General features: G+C 33.1%; 1 protein-coding gene across 2 annotated transcripts; it reads left to right on the forward strand.

The window, feature by feature from the left end:
* The first annotated feature begins 1027 nt into the window (after positions 1–1027).
* On the forward strand, positions 1028–14439 carry LOC144837122 (uncharacterized). 2 transcript variants are annotated; one of them, XM_078692131.1, is made up of 9 exons: positions 1028–1092; positions 1904–2087; positions 4489–4671; positions 5207–5319; positions 6310–6513; positions 8331–8445; positions 8919–9002; positions 9339–10504; positions 10670–14439. In XM_078692131.1, exons 1-9 carry the CDS (start codon positions 1051–1053, stop codon positions 11663–11665), a joined length of 3087 nt encoding a protein of 1028 aa, XP_078548257.1. In that variant the 5' UTR covers positions 1028–1050; the 3' UTR covers positions 11666–14439. The 2 variants fall into 2 exon arrangements, with proteins under 2 accessions (XP_078548257.1, XP_078548256.1); XM_078692130.1 differs by having other exon boundaries at positions 9339–14439.
* The last annotated feature ends 3643 nt before the right edge of the window (positions 14440–18082 follow it).

Genomic DNA, 18082 nt, shown 5'->3' on the forward strand with positions numbered 1-18082 from the left:
CACCCTCCTTATCAATAAAGCTCATCTCCTCTAATGGTTCGTATTACCCTCCTCCTCCTCATCATCATCGTTCGTATTATCCTCCTGATTTGATCCTCCCATCACTTTCTCATCCTCATTCGTTCATATATTCTTCGCCGCATATCCTTTCTCATTCTCTTTATCACTCTTAGCATCCTATCATTATTCTTTATCCCTCTATTCATCTTTAAACATGCTTATCGCTACATTCTCATGCTCCCATATTCTTCTAATCACCTAATTTATTTGTATCTATCACTGTAATTACCATCTGTCTTATAGGCCATACGTTTCCACCACCATCCCATAACCAATATCCATAAAAGTAATGTCACTTCCCTGGCTAAACATTTTCATTGACTCACTGGAGTTATTACGTAATAGGCCTACTCTACATTGTTATCTATACTCGTCTCCTTGACTGGGTCAAACTTCCTGGTAACCGCCGCTTTCGATTTATTTCCATCTGGACTTGTTACTGCTCAACAAAAATATAGTACACGTATTTAACTGTAATAATAAAATAGATAGTCACAGTTATATATCTGTTTTAATAGACCTACACTATCATGGATATTGAATAGAGAATTCTGATGGCGCTGTTTCATAAATTAAACATTAGATATTGAGCATTCCGTTAAACTATAATATAAATTTATTTTTGAAAATATTATTATTACTTATTAGTAATAAAATATGTGGTTTTTAATTCCTACACTACAGAGTAGTGAAATGATATATGATAGATAGAAACGATGTTTATATGCTATCTTTATTTTCTGAGTCTGATTACATCTCCCTGCTTAAACTATTTATTTATTGTTTGTTTTTGTTACGGTATACCTACTTCATTCAACATTAATAATGACATTAGAAAGCCCATAATAGAACAATATTGAAATACTCTTTTTATTTCTTAAAATCTAAAAAAATAAGTACGGCATCCGGAAAGAAAAAGTTTCATGAATATTTATTATTTTAAACGTGTAAGGTCAAAGGGCATTTAAAAATTAGTAAACAAGGGCGGCGATGGCCGAAGAAGAAACGACACATATTGAAGTTATTTACCAAGTAAGTTCAGTTTATTGATTTAATAGGCCTGAACATTATTATTTGTATGATCTGGAATTATATGTGTATGCTATCATACAGTTATATTAACGAGAAATTAGGTAGCGTCTTTAAAAACTCCAGGTATTTGTACACAAGCCTAGGCCTGATTTGACATTGAAATACAGGGGGTTTAGCCAATGCCAGCAGAGTAGGTTAAGAGTGTGTATTTTGCGGTCGGGGCTTTGTGGTTTCATTGTCCTAGGCCTAGCAAGGAAGAAGTGTAGCTTATGTTTATTAGGCATAGAAACGATGTTTATTATGACATGAACATATATTTTATGTAATCAATGATTCTTCATTTACTAGTAAATATATTTTTATTAATAGTAAAACGATATACTGTATAAAATATTAGATTAGTAGGCCTACCTATGACTTAGTACAGTAGTATAAGTCATGATTGTTAATAAGATTGTTCTAGAGCTACTCTGTAGTGTAAGAATTAAAAACCACATATTTTAGTACTAAGTAATATTAATAATATTTTCAAATTTATAAATAATTATTATACATTCAAAGGCAAATTACTGAAAAAAATTACTTATAATTATACATTATAATTTTACATTAATTGTGTAGGAATATATTACATGAAAGAATGAATGTCTACCTGTAGCCATAAATTACCTTTTAAATTTCCCTTTATTTTTCATAGAATTGAAAACCACACAGTTGTTATTTCAAAGGCTTGTAATAGTTTCAGTTTTATTTAAGCGTAATAATATCACTATCAAATATTTTTGTTTTGCTTTCTCCAAAATAACAATAGGGGTTTCTAAAGAAAGGTACACCCTTGGATGAAAATGGAAAGGCCAAGAAAAGCTTTTTAAAAAGGTCACCGGGTTGGAAGGATAAATTCTGCGTTCTATACTTAAAGGAAGAAGAGCAACGCACTTATGCATTTTTTGCCTTCCATGAAAAGAAGCCACAAAATAAAACTGATGAGCCAAAAGGTAAAGTAAATAACTGTACTTTACACAGAAGCAATAAAGGGGGTAATCATATACCCCATGAGTTTTGGGCTTGTGTATCAAGTACGGTACTGTAAATAGTTTTTATCAGCATTTTCATAACAATTTATGTAAAACTTGTATTGTCCCCCAAAAACATGAAAAATGAAGATTAAATAAATCAGGGTTATTTTGTAGTTTTAATAAAGTTACTCACTTCCGTAGAAAAAAAACTTTTAAAAAAATAATGGTTAAATTCAACTAAAAACCCATTGGCTGTTGTCAGCCAATTTGACTATTTTTTTGCTTTAAATTACAGTTTTTCAAGTAAATAAATTTGTTTCCATCCATTTTTAGGTCAAAGTGGATTACTATTATGTGACATTAAAATGGCATACTCAACAAAAAATGTTTGGTAAATTATTTTTTCAGGGGACAATACATCTTTAATGATATTTTCTAAAACTTATGATAATAATTTATAATTTAATATATCGTATAAAGAAAATAAATAATTTTTCATTGCCATGTCAATCATATAAAATTTAGTATCAAATCAGTATCAATCATACATACTGCAGTTACACCAGTACATTTAATGGTTTTATTATTAAAATCCCTCATTAAAAACACCTACCAGCAAAATCATATTCTTATGGTGTTTCTTTGATTGAAATCACTTATATAATTTCAGGAAACCAGGCTGCAGTAAATAATTATTATCAAACAATTGAATTACAGTATGGTTGAATTAAACACATCTTGATAATAAGGCTTAAGTTTTCAGTAAAACATCTTGTTACCCATAATAATAATTACAGTATGTCTACACTATCAAACTTTATGTGACAAGAAAATGTGCCCATATATGGACATGATGATGTCATATCACTACCATATTTGGGTACATCACTACCATATTTGGACACATCATACTTTATTTTGTCAAACTAGTTTGACAGTGTAGACAAAGCTTAACACATCTGGATAATTATAATAAGCCCTAAAATATGTCTTCAGTAAAACATCTTGTTACCCATAATAATAATATAATACAAAAGCAGGGGAAAAAAACATCATTGAATAAAAAATAGAAGTGTTTAATGACAGTTCTAATGATTGATTATAGGCGAAAAAAAAAAAATCAATGAAACCAACAAACTTTGGCCTACAAACTTGACAGTGAAATAAATATGACTAAAAACCGAAGGGAAGATTTTGTTTATTGGAGGGAAGTTTATCCTATATGTGTTCTACTGTATTTCCACCAGAATCGGCCTTAGGTACTATGGGTGCCTTTATGAAACTTGGAAGTTTTGGTATTCCCCAATCCACCCCCTCCCCCACTGATATTGTAACTCTCTCTAGCTCATTAATCATTGGAGTAGTGTAAAGTATATTATAACATGTTTCCACTTGGGGTACTACTGTATCTGTAAATTGATCACTTGTTTAGTCATGTAGAAAAGGATCACATTTCTACAAAGGGCAACTTAGTAGGAAGTGTTCTGTATGTACACATCTTACCCAGGAAATAGGATTTTTTGTCCTGTTGTATTTACTCGGGGTACCCGAGTCTAGGACTCTCTCATCTTCTCCTCAATCCGGCACTATTGACCAAAAAGTGCAATTTATAAAGTACTACTCCTCCCTTATTCATTTTAGTATTGAGCTGGGATTTGGCATGAATATACTACAGGGACATGTCCTCAAAGCTATAGAGCCGGATTTTTTAATTTCAAACCGAATGCAGCCATATGACATCTCGAAGATGGTACTGTATAGCCGTATTTGGTAGCGAGGTTATTGATGTGTATGTGACGTCACATCCCGTCTTATGACGTCATTACAGCTTCTTTTGCTCTACCCCGAGTATCGCACATTCGTGCTTGTTTAATTAATTGATTAACTAACAAACACTCTGTTGTTTTAGGTACTTGTTCTTTGAAAAGGAAATGATGTTTCATTTCTCATGTAATGGTTTGAAAGTCAATAGAATAGAATACATTTTCATTATGTACTTATATTGTTGAATATTTTATTCTGTATCTCAATTCTCAGTTCTTGTATGAACGGACTGTTGACCACTATTTAGGCCATGTTCACACACTGACTATTTAGGTTATGTTCACACACACACAAGACAGTAATATCATTATCAAGATAAAAAAGTCTAAAAAGCAAACAATCCCAGTTATATGTTTGAAAAGCAAGAAACTATACTGGAGCCGCCAAAACCCTGATTTGAATACTAGAAGATGATTGGTTGTTATGTTTTTAAATTTCTACCAAATATCACTAACCAATAAAAAGTTCTTAAAAATGGTTTGACTAACGGTAGGCTAGTATCTAGACATAGTGTGAACCCACCCTTAAATTGTGACTTTTTTTTTTACTATTTTAGGTTTTCTCAAACTTTGGCCTCATTATCGGGTCGATAAAAAGTTTGACCCGAAAGGAAAGCAACATGTATTTGACATAAAGACGCCAATTGATACTTACCGTCTGATGGCCGAGACGCAGCCAACTATGGACTTATGGGTATTTTACTTGCAAATCCAGACGAAGTTGAGACCAGATTTTCCTGGTAAGTCATTATGATGAATTTTACTCTAAATGGGTCATCCTGACAACATACCTTCTGTGTTTCTGCTCTAGAAATTGAAATTTACAAATAATTCAAATGAAAAGGTTGAATAGTTAAATTATTAGGTTTCAATGAATACTATAAGAATGTTTTTTTCATTTGTAATCTACAATTATAATCCCATAGCTCTGTCTACACTATCAAACTTTGTGACAAAATGTGATGTGCCCATAATATGGACACAATGATGTCTACCATATTTGGACACTTTTTTGTCAAATTAATTTGATAGTGTAGACAGACCTTTAGTTTAATACTAAGTCTTGCTTTAGAAAAACAGCATGTGAAATATTATTAATCTAATTATATTACAATAGATGCTAACATTTACTACAGGAAGTAAACATGGTTTTTACCTAAATGTTGCTACACATTGAACTAAATTTTTTAAAATACCATTCTTTCTTTTCGAAGTCATTGAACAATAAATTTCGTTATTGTATGCATTTTTATTGATATTTTTCTTTTGTCATAGGAGATACATTTGAAGTGATACCGGCTGATTCAGAGGAAATGAGGAGAATTGGGGCAAAGAGTTCAAAATGTTTAGTGAATATATCAAAATGGGGAATTACATTAGCCCTAAAGGTAACAAGCAGGAATTTACTATATGTGAATTTCGTTGAAATTGATATTACATTCATTTTCTTTATGGTATGCCAAAGTTATCACAATAATAATAAATGAATAAAATGTATCAGCTACATGCATGATCAAGAGGGGTTAGGGGTACTTGGGGAGGGGTTGATGATATTTGGAAAGGGTTGATGATACTTGGAAAGGGTTGATGATACTTGGGGAGTGGTTGATGATACTTGGGGAGTGGTTGATAATAATGATTACTCCTCAGCTCATCCTCTTGTGCTCTTTTCATTCATTTTTACCTTGTTTGAAACAAACTTTTCTTAGTGTGAAAAAAAAACAATTAAAAAGTAATCATAAAAATAAAATAGCAAGCATTTTATTGTTTAAAACAATATTTTTATTTGTAAACAGTAGAACTAAATGAGGAAGTGATACAATAGTTAAGACCAGCCAGTCAGCTGATGAAACAAACTTCCTTTTATACCCTTTGTATTTCACAACCTACCATAAAACACTTTAACCCACTTGTTCCCTGGGGACATAAACTAAGGTTAGTTGTGCTGTTTAGATTAATATTTGAGAGAAATAAAAAGATACAATTGGACTATCAATAATGTTTGCCTTTGTCAACTAGGGTACTAAGAAATATGTTGCTACAGAAGGGTTGAGGGGTTTGGGGATACTTAGAGGGGGATAGGGTGGTAAGAAATTGGGGAGGAGGTTGAGGATACTTTGGGAGGGAGAAGGTGTTGAGAAATTGGGGCGGAGGTTGAGGCTACCTAGGGAGGGCTTTAGCATACTTAAAGAGGGGGTTGATAACACCTAAAGACAGGGATGATAACACTCTTATTATGGAAGAGTTGAAGATATTTGTGAGAAAGGTGTAAACCATTTGTTAGTACGAATGTATTACAACTGAGTTAAAACATGTCACGTTTTTGTTTTATTTCACAAAAAGTTACTACTACTAGTTTTGATTGATTTATCTTCTAGAAAACAAAGTCTGTTGTCTCACAATGGCCTCTGAAATGTGTCCGTGGATTTGAAAGTTCCGATGATGGCAAGTTCAAGTTTGATGCTGGGCGTAATTCACCGATGGGTCAGGGCAGCTATATGTTCAAGACTCAACCAGAACAAGATAATAGGATGTTTGATTTAATGGATGAGTACACGACTGCTGCAGCACAAGCTGAAAAGGTGAGGATACAGTAGGGACACTTATAGGAACACCTTTAGAACCCAACAAATGTCCCCCTTAATATGTGTAGGCCTATATTATTTCTCCTTGTTGTTTTGGTAGCTGTAAACATTAACAATGTATTCCACTGGATTCTTTCCTATTTTCTTTATTGTAATTTCAAATTTGTTTAAATTAATTTCTACAGTATGTTGCTATATAATAAATAAATAAAAAGAAAATATTGCTTTTTCGGTGGATATAGAACTGACTATTGTCAAAGCTAAAACATTGAGGGAATTAGAGATGGAAGGAATACAGTAATTTAGTAAACAAGGCAGTTTCAATTGAGAATCTCATTTGTTAGAGATTTTTCTTTTATTCTTTACTTCATGATCTGAATCTAAATTTAGAAGAATTCTAGATTAAATCATTCTTCTTTTGCTTTTGAGTGATGAACAAATACTGTATACCACCACAAAGATATATAAAGCACAGCTATATAGTGCATTGTTTCATTCATTTACTTTCATATGTATATGTATTTTGAAAGGATACTCATAACCAATTAACAAGTTTCTATCAGGTTAAACACAATCACAAACTTCCTTCCTTGCATCATGTGTTGGTAAGGCCATGTGCTTAGTCTAGCCTTATGAATTGTCATCTCCTGAATTGTCACCTTGATGCATTAACCAGTTAAATGTGACCATATTAAAGCCTGATACTGTACACACTAGAACAATAACAATCAACGATAAATCGATAAAGGTACATTTTCTTACATAAAACAAAAAAAATTAGAAACGTTTTCATTCTGGAACTATAGGATAACCATTTATGTTGTCTTTGGTAAAAACAATAATTTTTAAAATCCAATTTATAAAGCTCTGTCTACACTATCAAACTAGTGTGATGTGTCCAAATATGGTAGTTGATATACACAAATATTGTTGTGATATGACATCATTATAGTATGTCCATATATGGGCACATCACATTTTTCTTGTCACATACAGTTTCATAGTGTAGACAGAGCTTTTGAACAATAAAATTGTTACAATATTATTTCTCTTATTGATCATGACGTCATTTGATTTTACTTGTGAAAAATATTATTTTCATTAAAGGCAGCTTAAATGGTAGTTCTACGTTAGAATGAAAACTTTTCTAATTTCTTTTATTTTACTGTATGTAAGAAAAACGTGTATTTATCTAGTTATCATCCTAATATAAATCAGCCTCTATGCCATAGTATTCTTACTGTATACTTGCTTAGAAATGAAAAATTATCTCCTCAATAAAAAAAAAATTGAAATGATGCATTAATGTAAGAATCTAACCAGGACCAATGGTGTACTATGACTCTGTACCATCAATACAGACTAGCCACTGAATACAAGAAAGAATTGCACAAGAAAATTATGTTTCTGAACCAAAACCCAGATGTAACATTCCATCTATAGTTTAGTAAAGTACATACATTCCTGAACACTGGGCTGGAAATGTACAATTAAAAAAGGGACAATTGTTATTAATTTATTCCAGTAACCCATTACATAATTTGTTAATAACATAGTATACAAACAAATCATTTTCAAAAGTTGTTTGGTTTTGTGCCCTATTTTATGTGACAAGTTTTATTTTTCAGAAGACGCTAGATAGATAGATTATGTGGTCAACTTATTTAATTAGTGACCTTGACACCGGTCAAGTCACTGCTTAATTAACGAGGATAACAGGATGTGCTGATTAATATATATATGATAGATTGTATTATTATGATGACCTACAATTCAATTATATTAATGTATCCTATAATTTTATTTTGGTACAGATTGCAAGTCCACAGGGTGGCCCACCTCAACCCCCCTCAGATGAAGAAGTCGCTACTCAGTACCAGTCACTACGGCTTGCTACTTTTGGCCTGTTGCCCCAGAGGAAAATATCAGGTTGATAATGTTATTCATATTAAACTCTGTCTACACTATCAAACTTTATGTGATGTGCCCATATATGGACATGATGATGTCATATCACTGCCATATTTGGGCACATCACACATTTTGTGTCAAACTAGTTTGATAGTGAAGACGGAGCTTAAGATTGTTCTAATATCTAGTCATTATGTAGTATACTGTACATTCCAGTCTTTATAATGCAAGACAATAAATTAAATCCAGAGTAACTAAAGCATACATTTAAAAAATCCTATTAAATCAACACAATTTTAGTGATATTAGATGATAGAAAAAAACCGTAAACCATAAATATAATGATTAAAACAAAAAGTAAAACTAAAATAGAAAAATTTGGTGTATTTTTTTCCTTTTGATAAGCCATCAAAAATAGACTTTTGCTACGTTTCAATCAATGATATTTACTTTTTTTTATTTGAAGTAACTTCAATTTGCATATTTAATAGGTCCTGGGATGGCCACATCATGTATATCAATACCCGGAGCTCAAAATCAAAGAATTAAATATGATAGACTTCAAAGAAAACAGTGTAAGTATAATATTGAGGTGACGCTTTTGGGGCCCAACAAATATCTTAATAGGGTTATCCCCTGAATATGGGTCGGCCATAGTGTTATCTTGTTCATTTCATGTGAAAAAGAAGGAATCACCTTAATAGAATGTTCACTGATTAGGGGTTTACCATAGTGTATATTTCTCCTTGTTTATTTCATGTTAAGTGTGCCCTCACTAATGGTGTCCCCTCAATATAGGTGTCCACTTAATATAGGTATCCCTCAATAAGAGTGTCCCAAAGGAGGGGTTCTCACTATTGTATACCACTACTTGTACACAACTTACACATGGCTTTGTGTTCTATATGCAGCTTATGGTACGGAAAATGATGTCCCTGTTCTATCAAGAAAAAACTCAGGACGAGGAATTTCTGCACACTCCAATTTTAATGGTACTGTTGTTGGAACCCCGCCTCCACTGCCTCCTCCACGGGACGGATCTCTACCTCATGATGATATCGCAATGCCTTCTGATGCTGTCAGGCCAAAGGACTTTCCACGTCGTCTTGCAAATGAACCTGTACACATGTACGAACTAGAACCAGATGAATTCACTAGCTTACAAAAGGATTATCCAGATACGAGTAAACGACCTCTTTCAGAAAACATGGCAGAGATGAACCACTATCAAACACCGCCTCCTGTGCATTACATGTCCCCTCGGAACTCCATACTTTCACATAGAAGTTCTATTACATCCGACACTAGTTCAGTAGGACCTGATCGACGCAATAGTAACCCGCTACACGGTGCAGTCGGTGGTCATATGGCGTATACTACTATGGGGATACCACGCAGCGCAAGTTCCTCATCGATGAAAGCCTATGAAGCAATGACAAATGCCAAACATGCAGCGATTGTTCAACAAGTCAGTACACCAAGCCCGTATGAAAATGCTCTCACTGGAAGTTACGAAAATGCACCCCTAATCAGTCCTGGTTTTTATTTCTCGCCTGGACACCCTCACAGTAATCAAGGTTATCTTGTTTCACCTCTGTCACCACAGTTCATCGGTCTAGTACCAGGCATGGTACCAGGAATGGTGCCGCTTGCCATACCAAAGGAGGTGAAAGAGGAACCAGAAGGAGCGGTTGGTGGTGTTGCAGAACCAGAAGACACGCAACCACCTAAATCTCTTTCAGAAACACATTTCACAATGTTTTCAAAAGAACGTGAGCGGTTACAAAGACAGCCAAGTGTTCCATATGCAAGTGTGAACCGTGATAAAATAAGTGACGCAGAATTAGGTTATATTGACATGAAACGATCAATTGAAATTAAAAAGTCACCTTCTCTTGACGCACTACTGGATACTATATCAACAAGTTCTTTGCAAGAGGAATCACCTCTTATAGGGTCACTAGATCTGGCCAAGTCCATTTCTCCAGGAACTTCTTTATCTAAACCATCTTGGTTCGGATCAAGACAACTTCCACTCCCACCAGAGGCGTATACAGAAATAAACAATGTTAAGAGAGTTTTCCCAGAAGAGTATTCAGAAATAGGCAATGTTAAGACAGTAATTCCAGAAGCGTATAAAGAAATGAACAAAGCTAAAACAGTTTTACCAGAAGCATATACAGATATGGCCAATGCTAAGGCAGTTTTACGAGAAGCATATGCAGAAATGACCAATGCAAAGACAGTTTTACCAGAAGCGTATACAGAAATGGCCAATGCTAAGACAGTTTTACCAGAAGCTTATACAGAAATGAACAATTCTAAAACAGTTTTACCAGAAGCATATACAGAAATAAACACTGTAAAGACAGTTTATAGCAAAGTTAAAGGTAAAACAAAAGCAGCCAAGTCACGCGTCCCAAGTGTAGCATATGAAGATATTGTAAGCAAAGTAGATTCTTCCACTAACCCTAGGGCTTACGAAGATACTATACTTAGCCAAAACCTTACTCCCAAGGCTTCTTCAACAGCACCTTCCACGGCTTATGAAGATATTGAAAACCTTAAGCTTACTGCAGATGATGAAACAGGGTATATATATGCAGACGTGAATAGAACATCACCAGCAAAGAAAATTATTGATCGAGAAAAACTAAAAAGATCGCTATCAAACCCAAACATTTTGAACGGAATATCGCAAGATGAGTATTGTGAAGTTTTAGATACATCAGCATCTAAAACAAACACTAAAAGATCACCCAAGACAACTGATAAACTCACAAGACTTAAGAAATCCCTCTCCAATCCAAATTTGTTAGGACATTTTACGGACTTCACAAAAGTTCAGAAAACGAACTTCGCGTGTGCAGTAAAACCAGCTAGTCATTTTTCTAGTCCAAATACTGTCAAGAAAAAGAACGATAAAAAACCGGAGAAGAAACCAAAACCGAAAAAGTTTGCATCAGCGGAGAAGAATACCTCTTCTTCTAAAGGACCAGTCGAGATTGCAGCTGGCATCTCTACCTCTAGTAAGACCAAATCTTTCAGTAAACACGGAAGAAGTATGCAAAGAAGTCTTTCTCTGACATCCACTGGAGAGAGTCAAGCTGTTCTTAGTAATCGACCACTGCCAGGAACACCGGACAAAGATCAAGATGTTAGTAATGCTGTACAAACAAGGCCCCTTCCGCATCTACCTGGAAATACAATACCCGCAAATGACCCAGATTGGGTATAAAGGTAAACCGTGGTACACCATTGAACATAAGTTTTAAAAATGTGAATCCGTTACCAGTTTATATATAAATTTGTTGTTGGAAAAAAGATAATGGATAGAACAGAACTTACTGTAAACTATAATACATACTGATATATTTTCTCGTAGGCCTGCACGATGGAAAAATACATACTTCTTTTGCTTTCTTCCGACGAATGGGACTGTATTCTTGTATACTGGCATATTCATATTTTTAATAGTCCATTTTTATTTTGTTTATATGCGCTGCTGTTTTTATTTGTTTATATTGTTTCTAAGTAAAAAGTCATTTTCTAATTTAGGGCTTTTTTTTGTAACAGTATTTCGTTCTTTTTATCATCTTTTTTATACATGTTCTTTTATATATTCGTATATATGAATTATATTTTTGTTACAGTTCATTCAAATATTGATAGTGAGACACAGCGTTGACGCATGCGTACACAATGCGTGTCATAATATCAGTTTAAACGCGCGTGCGTTTCTCTTATCATGTGCTATCTCATTTTACTGTCTTCCACCGGTGTGTTCTTCTAAACATTCACCGCCTAAATTTGATCAAATATTACACCCCATAAATTATATTCTTTAATTGTCTCTGACGTCAATTCCACTTCATAATTAATAATTCCTGCGTAATTATACCTATTATTAGATTTGATAACAATTTATTCATTATCCAAACGTTACTTGACTCCCACTAGATGATTTCATTCACTCGATCATTACGATTATGCTTTCGTGGGACGTTCATAAAAACGTTTAAAATTCAATATACATTTCCAGTAATGGACGTAAAATAAAAATAGCCGCATATATAATCTTATATTATGATAAATTCTCTGCCATTCTTACCATCTTGATGCATTTTTAGTTCCATTAAAAAAAAATTGCGTACGCAATTGCATGTTTTAATCTGCGTCCAATAAATTGACAAATAACATTTTTACCCCAATCAATCATACGTTATTAAAGAAGAAATAGTGTATTGTTAAGTTGCAAAGTAATTAATTATTAATAGCAATCTATATAAAAATATATTACCTTATACATTAATTTAGAATGATATTGAAAACAATGACGTCTGTATTAAATTAGCAACACTCGTTAGAATTCCATTAAAGTGGAATCCTTCGGAATCCAAAGAATCTAATATTAAGGTTGGCTGTAGTGTTAAGAAATATTTCCCCTCATTCGTGTCCTCTTAAGCTCTGTCTACACTATCAAACTTTATGTAACAAAACAATGTGATGTGCCCTTGGACACGATGACGTCATATCATTACCATATTTGGGCACATCACAATTTTTTGTCAAACTAGTTTGATAGTGTAGACAGAGCTGTAGTGGTATCTCAGAGTTGATAAAAATACCGTGGTATTCATGGCGATGGTAATTATTAAAAATATATATATATATATTATATTATTGATGAAAGAACAACCGGCACTAAACTGCTATTATTATAATTCAATTTCAATCGGTTTTGGCTTTCAATGGTTTCATTCATAATTTAGTAAGTTAGACATTTATCAAGTTAAGTTCTAAATAAAGTTTAAACAAAATTCACAATGTATGCTCAAGGTTAAATGTTGTTGACGAAAGCTTGCTTTTCCAATAATAGTAAGTGGTTGAATATTATTAATAGTAATTGTTATTAGTTGTAACTTATCGATCACTTGCATCGAAATTACTTTCTTTCTGTGTAAATGTGAGTGTTCAAATATGTGTTAACACTACGGCCAACTCCAGGAGACAAACATAATATTAAGTGGAACTGTTTGGGTCCCGAAAGTGTCCCCTTAAGAGGTTCTACTGTAATAATTGTGTGCGTTCAAGAGCTGATATTAAGGCCCGTCTTTTGTACACAAGCGTTGTTTCAAATCTGTTTCACCGACGATTAATTATACTTTTTGTAGACGTTTCTTAGAATATCTCACACATTCTGATTACTTTTTATTTAAGTATGTAGGTTGATAATGTATAATATGCAATTTTAAATTAGTATTTCTCGGCAGGCACGAAAATAGAATTATGATGTAATGCAAGTATATTTTATAACAAAAAAATGTATTAAGTATATGACCCCCGTTGACGGGTAAGTTGTTTGGATATAGGAGCAGCGAAGAGCGTCTATTATAAGCACATGGGCATTTACGGCACGTAAAATAAACAGTAAATACATCTATATGAAATGTATCAATTGACATCATATAATGTTATTGAAAAACGTAATTATGTTGAAAGGCCACTAATAAACTTAAGTGTAATACATCGTAATGAAACAACACAGATACGCCTATTTTCCAAATGAACATATTTATGCCAGCCCTATACCAAAAATAATGAACTTAACTTTTTCCATTAAATTAGGGCGTGCTGCTCTGCGTACATGAATTACGCTAAATTCACGTTAGCCCAATGCAATAGTCAGTACAATTAAATACGTGATCGAATGCTGAAAATCATTCATCAGATAATGACGTTATTATATAAGTAGGCCTATACTACAAGTGTTCCAAATATAAGAATTATTACATTAGGCCTATTTAAGATTAATTTTACAAAGTGCTAGTTTTTAATGTAATATCTTACTGTATTCATTAATTATGTACTAGAAGTCGCCGTGAAGGTCGGATATATTATACATATATTTTTGTATAGCGTTTTATGTATTCACAAGCCGTACGTGTAACTTTATTTTAGAGCACACTTGAATTCTTATCTGTATAATTATGTTTTAAATTAAAGAATTTATGTGAATTATATTGTTGATTCATTTTGTAAATCGAAGAGCCAAGACAGACTTTCGAAAAGTGCACTAAAGGCCCATTTACACTAGGGCGATAACGATCGACGATAATAAGATAAATATGCATTTTTCATACCTAAAACAAACGAATTTTAAAAAGTTTTCCTCCTAAAACTACAAGATTATCATCTATGCTGCTTTTGATGAAAATAATATTTCAACACGTCCAATCACATGACGTCATGATTAGTAAGAGCAGTAATATCGTGACAATACAACGATTTTATTGTTTTTATTGATCAAGACGTCATTTGATTGATTTACACTCTAGTGTAAATGGGCCTAAACTTGCACCATATGAGTGTACACGGGACAAACGCCTAACCGTTATCATCCTAACCTTACATGACAGGCAACATATGTGATACACATGCCGTGCTGTATTCCATATATTCCTATGATACTGGGCACATGTTGTAGTGTGGAGATACAGCACTAAGAATCGAGTAATCAATTTGAGTTTTGTTCACAAAAATTAACTTTGCGGATGGAGGAAAAATAATATCGTGAACTTTATACTAAGATAGAAAAGCTCATATTTGAACAAAATGCTATCATATAATAATACCTTGCAACATGCGGACATATATATCGTATGGTATTATGCAATTCATTAAGATAAGATTTCAAACAAAAGCCTTTTTTAATTTATTATTGATTATTAATAATTACTTACTTTGAGTTATACCGGGACAAATATTATGCAAATTAAGTCACAAGAATCCGATAATTAAGCGCCCTCAATGGATCGTTTTATTTTACATTATATATCTCGTATGGTATTATGCAATTCATAAGATAGGATCTCAAATAAAAGCCTTTCTTAATTCAATATTGATTATTAATAATTACTTACTTTGAGTTACACAGGGACAAATTGGAAATGTGTTTACCATATGTATCACCGACAAGCAACATATCCATAACTGAAGTGAGCTTACAGCCGAGAAACGACAAACCCGCTGGAACGGTAGCAAAAGCAGTAAAACACCTGGATGTCAAATATTATGCAAATTAATTAGGTCACAAGAATCCGATAATTAAGCGCCCTCAATGGATCATTCTATTTTTTAATTTAAAACATATTTATACAGAATAACATAATTCAGAAATACGGTGGTACATCTGGTTTGCAAAATGGTCCTGTCTGTAAAATGTAAAAATCTTAACTCCCAAAAAAGACGCCAAGCTACAGAAAAATAAGTTAAAATATCAATATATCTACAGAATTTTAACAAATTAGAAACATTTTTTTTCAACAGTATAATAATTTGAAACTTTGAATGAAAGTACATGTTATGTTTCAGCAGATGATGTCTTGCACAGCAAGCCACCGAAAGTGAAATAAAATAAGTTTAAATTAATTAAAATAAATAACCGTCAAATGTCTTTATGTGACATTTACCATCATCGTGACAGGAAACCCATTAAATGTCATTTACTAAATAAGAAAAATCAGTAGTCTTACTTATTTTGTCAGGAACATACATTCTCAAAAAGTTCAATCAATATCGCCAGTGCATATTCTAAGTACAATTTAGATTTCAGACAGTTTAGCATTTTAATTGATTATTTTTCATTTTAAAGGTTACGTCGTTAAAAAATTAAGTGAGTTTGCTGATTAATTTAAAATTAACTTTAAACAATAATTACAATAAATCAAGAAAGTGTGTTTCATTTTCCCCTGATACAAACAAACGATTATTTACGCTTTAATTACAAACTGTATTAGCCCTACAATTAACAAGACAGTCCAGTCAGTAGCGTAACGCAGAGGCCTGGCTTAGGAACCCCAAGTGGCCCTCCTACGCTGAAGGCCTCTGGTGTTTTTAGCCTTTTTCGACATATTTTGATGCCTCTTTTTTTCTCTGGAAAAGCCCAGGGCCCCATAAGATCCAGGCCCCCTGGGGTTAGCTACAGTGAGCGCTCATAGCCGTTACGTCACTGAATCCAGTCACTTGTGAGACTACATCTATTTCTTTCACACCATTTCTTGACGTCAATGTCAATGTACTTAAGAACGTTCGTTGTTCTTTTAAATGAATGTCTGGTCGACAATTATTCTAAGCTTATTCATAATTAAAGTGATTTTTACGTACTGCTAATTCAGAAATCAATAATAATAATTTAATATTTAATGAAAACGAATTATTCATAATTAAATTGTAATGATGTATATTGCGAATTACTGGTAACAATTGAGTATAATTTAAAAAGGTTGACTAACATTATTTATCATTAACAGTAACACCAATGTCAGAATAATTTATATACAGTATACATAATAATATGGACACAATACGCATTTCATGGTATAGTTTTTATATAATTATTACAGTAGTACTCCTTTCTCTTCAAGGGACACATCTATTATAAGACACTTTTTGGTCCCGAGGTATCCCCTAAAACAGGGGCTTTATCATGTAGTTTTTCATGGGGGACGGATATCTTATGTATGATAGGTGCTGAATTTCTTTATCTAATATATATACAAGTTATCCTAGTCTTTCCCCAAGTCTGTATTTTTTATGTTAGTCCACCAATCGACGTTTCGACTTTTGTCTAGAAATATACTTTTCGGGCACAGGTACTATACGTATTAAACGCCAAGTGCGCCAACATATTTTTACCAAAATTAATTAGAAATACGGTATAGAACCTATACTAAAGTTATTAACTAAACATTATAGTCAACACCATTATCACCGTTATAAGATTGTCTTACTACCAACATTTTTTCAACAGTATAATAATTTGAAACTTTGAATGAAAGTACATGTTATGTTTCAGCAGATGATGTCTTGCACAGCAAGCCACCGAAAGTGAAATAAAATAAGTTTAAATTAATTAAAATAAATAACCGTCAAATGTCTTTATGTGACATTTACCATCATCGTGACAGGAAACCCATTAAATGTCATTTACTAAATAAGAAAAATCAGTAGTCTTACTTATTTTGTCAGGAACATACATTCTCAAAAAGTTCAATCAATATCGCCAGTGCATATTCTAAGTACAATTTAGATTTCAGACAGTTTAGCATTTTAATTGATTATTTTTCATTTTAAAGGTTACGTCGTTAAAAAATTAAGTGAGTTTGCTGATTAATTTAAAATTAACTTTAAACAATAATTACAATAAATCAAGAAAGTGTGTTTCATTTTCCCCTGATACAAACAAACGATTATTTACGCTTTAATTACAAACTGTATTAGCCCTACAATTAACAAGACAGTCCAGTCAGTAGCGTAACGCAGAGGCCTGGCTTAGGAACCCCAAGTGGCCCTCCTACGCTGAAGGCCTCTGGTGTTTTTAGCCTTTTTCGACATATTTTGATGCCTCTTTTTTTCTCTGGAAAAGCCCAGGGCCTCATAAGATCCAGGCCCCCTGGGGTTAGCTACAGTGAGCGCTCATAGCCGTTACGTCACTGAATCCAGTCACTTGTGAGACTACATCTATTTCTTTCACACCATTTCTTGACGTCAATGTCAATGTACTTAAGAACGTTCGTTGTTCTTTTAAATGAATGTCTGGTCGACAATTATTCTAAGCTTATTCATAATTAAAGTGATTTTTACGTACTGCTAA

The sequence above is a fragment of the Antedon bifida genome, chromosome 3 (assembly GCF_963402885.1).
Source record: "Antedon bifida chromosome 3, ecAntBifi1.1, whole genome shotgun sequence".
NCBI lineage: Eukaryota > Metazoa > Echinodermata > Crinoidea > Comatulida > Antedonidae > Antedon > Antedon bifida.

Excerpts from the sequence above, each read along its gene's own strand:
- LOC144837122 (XM_078692130.1), top strand. The coding sequence starts at position 1,051 with ATGGCCGAAGAAGAAACGACACATATTGAAGTTATTTACCAA. Across the intron at positions 6,514-8,330 it reads CTGCAGCACAAGCTGAAAAG|ATTGCAAGTCCACAGGGTGG; the intron begins GTGAGGATACAG and ends ATTTTGGTACAG. Across the intron at positions 8,446-8,918 it reads GCCCCAGAGGAAAATATCAG|GTCCTGGGATGGCCACATCA; the intron begins GTTGATAATGTT and ends CATATTTAATAG.